This window comes from Adiantum capillus-veneris, chromosome 13 (assembly GCF_014529385.1).
Source record: "Adiantum capillus-veneris isolate H3 chromosome 13, ASM1452938v2, whole genome shotgun sequence".
NCBI lineage: Eukaryota > Viridiplantae > Streptophyta > Polypodiopsida > Polypodiales > Pteridaceae > Adiantum > Adiantum capillus-veneris.
The window spans coordinates 153,679,346-153,685,345 of record NC_140943.1 but is presented as its reverse complement, the minus strand read 5'-3'; the positions used below and the strand labels follow the sequence as shown (position 1 = coordinate 153,685,345).

Below are 6,000 nucleotides of genomic sequence, written 5' to 3'. Positions count from 1 at the left end.
CAAAATTGAGAGGAGGTACCCGGGTAGTTGGACAGAGGGATAGAGGAGGACCAAAAGTCGATGGCAATCCAAGAGCAGCCTGATTTGCCACAGGATAGGCCGGTCCAGTACACTTTGGATCTCTTGGAGATACAGTCTCAGGTGTCTCTCATACTAGGCACTGTCTAGGGGGAGCAAGAGAGTGAGTCTTCGCAGTTTGCAAAGGATTTGATTATTCAGCAAGCTTCGCATCTGGAGCAGATGTCCCAGTTTCTAACATCTTGCCTACTCAGTTCTTTGCAGTTGGCCCATGGAGATCTCTAGATGTTTTTTTGAGGAGTGGGCCACTATGTGTCGACATGTTTTTCATGCAATTGTGAGGAGCTGGTCACATTTTCCACGGTCCAAAGAGAGCTCCCATGATCATGTTTGAAGTGCCTGCAGGTTTTACATGATGACTCCTTTTGGATGAGAGAGGTTGTCTATGATACCATACACGAGCAGACAATGGTTGAGGCCAATTACTTTATGGATATCAGACAATTTGCAGATTTGTTTGAAAATCAGCTTAAATAGGCTGCAGGGAAGTTGGTTTGGTCAAAGAGATATGCATCTTGGTACCTTCCCTTTGCTTTTGAGGTGGACAACGAGTGGGTCCCTCCTGCCTCTTTTACAGTTTGGTTGTGTCCTAGATCGCATCCTTTTTTGGGGTACATCATCAAGAAATGCTAGAGTGGATGCGGATGATTTTGGAGGCAAGGCCTAGGGGTTTCACAGTCCCTTGGTTTTTGTGAGTTGCTACAGGAGCCTGTTACAACAGATGCTTTGTATCAATCAGATCCTCAACACTAGAATTTGTCGCTACATCGACTGAGGGGGACAAAGCTTCGAGCAGATTTGTGTAGACTTGATCATTATCCAAATAGCTATACTTCACCACCTAGTTAGAGTATCTTTATCCCTAGATGTATCCTGTGGTTTGATTTGGGATTTTCCCCCATGATCTCCTTGTATACCTTCCACGGGTTTTTCCCATTTTCTTGTATATGGACCTATGGTTGATTTTATGTAATGCGGTGTCAAAGCCCCACATCTATCTAGCTCCATCCAATGCCATAATATGGCTATAGTATGTGGTGCATGGGAGGGTCGCGGATGAGAAGCCCTCAGAGTATGGCTGCAAGATTTTCGATCACTCTCTTCCACGCCGCCGATATGGCCTGATAGTGCCGAGTTTGGATCTCCTAGTGGTAATGTCTCTGGGCTCTGTATCTTGGAGCTCTGGGTATCTGTCTCGCTCTCACCTCTTCTGCCTGTTGAAGTGTCACCCCTCGTGGTAAGGCGGGTAGTGCGGTGGTGTCCTGTTGGAAGGAATTTGTGAGGTGTGACTATTTCCCCTTGATTGCGGCTATGGTGGTAGGTTTTTGTAGAAGGCGCTCTCTGAGTCTCTGTGCCTCTAGTAAGGACTGTCCCAGTTGGCGCTGGTCTCCGGACTCCATGATCTCTCTCAGCGTCGGCTGTCCTGAGAACAAAGGCTTGTATCTCGTTGTGATCCCCTCAAATGTTGTGCATCTGGATTCTGCATACATGGTGCTCCTCACTCTCTATCTCCTCTGAGCATAGTCTGCATGTCCTCTCCTCTTGTGGGATGTGTGTAGCCCAGCCTGTCTCTAGCTCAAGCGTGTGTGATGAGATTCTGATATGGCCAATTGCCACTCGTGAGCTATGTGGCATGTAGATGTCCATGTACCGCAGCTGCTGGATGAACATATCTGCTAGTATGGTCAGGAATTGCTTTTTATAGTACATCTTCATGGGAAGAGGCTGTCTAGGTGTGACCCAAGTCTCTATAATGTGGACTTTCCACAAGTCTTGTCTGAGTACTCTAATATGTGTGAGTCGGATGAATGGGGAATGTGGATCATACTAAAAGAGGGGTAGTCTACTGTCTATCCCATGTAGCTCAAACCACCAGGTCACCTGTGAGTGCCATGTGCATGCATGTCTCCCCAATGTCTGAGAGTTGTCTGGAGGCCTCAAAAACCCCACGTGCGAGCCTGTCTGTTGCAGGTATCTCTTTGAATGAAGCATATAGTTTGGAACAAGCCCTCTACTAGCATAGGTAGGGTTGCCATCTCTGTTCGAACAATATCATGTGGTATTGTACGAATGCTTCGGATCATCCGAGATAGCATACAAATCTGGGGTCTCTCTATCTAGGTCCAAGCGTCTGCCATACTGCAGCAGTGAACATCATAGCCGATGTCATCAAAGTGTCGAAGAGCCAGAACGTGTGTTGAGTGGCATCTCCGCCGTTGACACAATTGATGTATGCCTGTAAGGTTTCAGGTTCCCCTTTGTTTTTCACATGGATTTATGTAGTCACTTGGAACGTCAATGGATTGCATCACACTAGCATCAGTGTCCCAAGACAGAATTTTCTTCGCAGAGATTTGCGCTCTGATGTAGATCGAGATGTGGAGATACTTTTTGTGCAGGAGCGCAAGCTATGTATGGATGCTTACCGTAGAAGTGGCAAGTTGTGACCCGGGGATTCTCTCGCACATTTTGAGAAATTCGACTGGCCAGCAATATTCTAGCAGTGGTGTATGCATTTCTATGGGACCCTGGTGGCGTCATTGTGTCCACGACCATGGTACATTGGTACATGGTAGAGCGATGTGGATCACTCTACACAGATCCATGCGATATGCAGCCCAACACAGGCAATCAATCACCTTATGTGTGAACACATTGTATCAACCTATGTATGGCCCCAAAAACCTAATGATAATTCCTTTTTCTTTTGTGCTTCACTCGAGCAATCTTATCTTCTCTGTCTTTAGACAGGGCTTTGGGCAGTGTAAAGGGAGTAGACACTGCCCCAACCAACAAGATATGAGGCCGGAGGCAAGACCTTCCCTATTGACCTATGCTTGTGTGACACATTTGTATCCAAGAGAACCGTGAGTGATGAATCCGTTGAGACTCGCCACGATGTATCCCGGAAGTGCTAAATCCAGTGAGCAATCACACTATGTGTGAACACATTGTATTAGCCTATATATGGCCCCAAAAACCTAATGATAATTCCTTTTTCTTTTGTGCTTCACTCGTGCAATCTTATCCTCTCTCTTGTGTGATCCGGGAAGCAGTAGCTTACCCCCTTTCAGTCCCCCACTTCGGCTCTGGAGAGAGCCGAGTTTTGGCAGCAGATTGTGAATGTATTGCCTGTTGTGGATTTGTGGGTTATTGGAAGTGATTTCAACAATGTAGAGACCTCTAAGGACTGGCAAGTTGTTCAACTTCCTTTCTCTACCATTTGTAGCACCATGCGAGAGCGATGCTTGGGACAGATTCCTTTATACAGTTTCTGGCCTAGATGCCTGGCATATCCCATCTATGACTCGTAGTATTCGTGGGGTTTCAAGAGGCAGTCAAGTCGTTTGGTAGAGCGACTAGATAGATTTTACATTGGCGCCTGGGCAACATCTCATGGTGAGACAATTACGATCTGGCTTGCTACAGTGCTCTCTGATCATGCCCTAGTTTCTTTGCATTTGAGATTCGAGACTTCCTATATGCCTAAATGATGATCATGCATACTTGACTTGGTGTTACAGGATGCTTCATTGTATCAAATTATTAAGGATGTTTGGAATAATGATCACAAAGTACAACTGTCAAGGAGCATCTCCTCTGCAATTTGCGCATTATAGACTGCCAGAAATGGCCCCCAAGGTTCATATTTTAAGGCCCAAGGCCAAAAAGCATTAGACACCCACATGGAAATCCCTAAAAATTCAGGATTCTCATAAAATTTGCTGTGAATTTTGGATGTCCAAGCAACATGCCACGTCATCAATTTTTAAGAGAAGATTGGTTCTAGTCAATTTCGGCCACTTTCGGGCTCTTAAACAGGTCCTTTCAAGTTGAAATGCCACGTCATCACATTTGTGACACCTTGCTCCCCTTCTTGCTCCACTGGGTCTCCTACCTCTGCATGTGCTGTCTGGATATCTCTCACCATTGGTTGTATCGTGCAATGTATCTGTTAAGCTGTTTTACCATAGGCAGAGTTTGCATCTTTGTAATATTCTATTTTGTAATATCAACAGGGTACAAGCCCTATTTTTATATGAGAGAGAGAGAGAGAGAGAGAGTTTTTATGATATTTCAGACGACTTATGAAAACTTCCGCTATCGCTATGACAAGAAAGCAAATCCTTATGATCAAGGAGTTTTTCGCAACATCAGGGACATTCTTTGCTCGAGTATTGGAATTTCCAAGATAAATTTTCGTGCACAAGTTGAAGCAAAGGCAACAGATTTTGGGATGCTTCAGACAAAACCGAAGGAAGTTGATGATGCTTTTGACCCTGGTAGCGAGAAAAGTTATAACAACATTGAGATTAGGGCGAAAGTCCCCTGGATGCCTACTGCTCTTGATGCTTTTGTTCAAGAAAGGGGTGCTATTCATCAGACCAGTTCTAGTAAAGAAATAAGGTACAGATATGAGGATGATTTTATAAAAAGTCGGGATCATTCTTCCCACAGTTGTATGGAAGAAGGTGGTGCTCTCGCTTATTCTATGGAGGCAATACCTGAAATACTAGTACCTGTTCCAGGAGTAAGAGGACAAGGCAATCACAGATTGCCACCTGCTATTCAGGCAAGAACACACATTGATACATCAGTTTCATAGCCAGTTAAATTTGTATGTACTCTGTAAGAAGGGGATTCAAATCTGATGTTATGGACACAGGCTCGACAACGACAATTTTTCTTCTCCCCTTGTGACTAGGGCTAGCTCATTCTTGGTTGTTTCTGACCCCTATATCCTGACCCTTGCCTGCAAGTGGATCAACACCAATGGACACTCCATAAATTGGTTAGGCATTAGGCCATGCTTGTGAGTAGTTGAAACGTTCGTCTTTCTAAACTTCTACAGCCCACATGTTAGGGTTATTTGTGAACAGTTGGATGTGCAACTTAGATCTAAAGAGGGAAGGAAAGACATTGCGTTTCAAAAACTTTAAACTTGAGGGGGGGCTTTTACCCTTGTGTAGCCCCTCATGCTTGCTTTGCTTGTGTTATTGTAAGAATTTGTACGCTACTAGAAGCTTGTCGTCTTTCAAGTGACCGAGGACTTCTTATCCTCGTTAGAAGAGATTTTCCTCCCCATACTGGCCTACTAACGGCCTTGCCACCTTTTGAACAAAGGTTGTGGGAAGAGGATTAGTTGATGCTTCGGCTAGATCTTCAAGGTCTCTTGGGATAGTTTCCTACGACGTTAAAACTCTCTTCTTCTCGGGTGTGTAGGTGGGTGGGTGTGTGTGTACGCGCGCACTTAAAAAAAAGGAAAACGGTATAACCTTTCTATCACCCTTGTGTGGTAGATTGGTTATGCCATTTGCCTCTTGAATAACAGGTCTTGAGTACAACTCCTCATCGGCTAGATCTTTAAGGTCTGTTGGGATAGTTTCTTACGACGTTAAAACTCTCTTCGTCTTCTCTCTCTCCTCTTTTTTATTCAAGACTTCATGGTGGTTTTCTTTTGTTTTTTCCTCCCCTTTATGAGGTGTCTTCCAATGGTAGAGAGAAAAGGCCATCCTCTCTCTCTCTCTCTCTCTCTCATTTTGGGAATAGCAGGGTGCAAGGAGTCAGTGATCATTATTCAAATACGATATATGGTAGCAATCGAAAGATAATCAAAGCATGAATGGCCAATAAGGCCATAGGGGAGAGGTAGAGGAAACGTGCAAAGCTTTCACCATCCAATAGTCACCATCACATAACTTTGATTGTTGACATTTCAAGTCATTTCAAACAAAACTCAAGTCTCACACCATATAATTTAGTTGATTGTTCACATTATGGCTTGCTTAATAAAATATTTGAATACTTATTTACTCATTCGAACATTTTCATTATGAAAGTGTGTGTGTGCACATGCATTGCATCTCTCTCTCCCCCTATCTAGGGCAATATATTTTCCCTAACCAGTGAAAGTAGAAGTAG

The 6,000-nt window shown here is 44.2% G+C and overlaps 1 protein-coding gene across 1 annotated transcript; it reads left to right on the top strand.

Moving 5' to 3' along the window:
* Positions 1 to 1,109: 1,109 nt before the first annotated feature.
* Positions 1,110 to 4,133, top strand: LOC147445115 (uncharacterized). The gene has a single exon (XM_086528003.1). The coding sequence runs from the start codon at positions 2,455 to 2,457 to the stop codon at positions 2,947 to 2,949; it is 495 nt and encodes a 164-aa protein (XP_086384129.1). The 5' UTR covers positions 1,110 to 2,454; the 3' UTR covers positions 2,950 to 4,133.
* Positions 4,134 to 6,000: the final 1,867 nt, after the last annotated feature.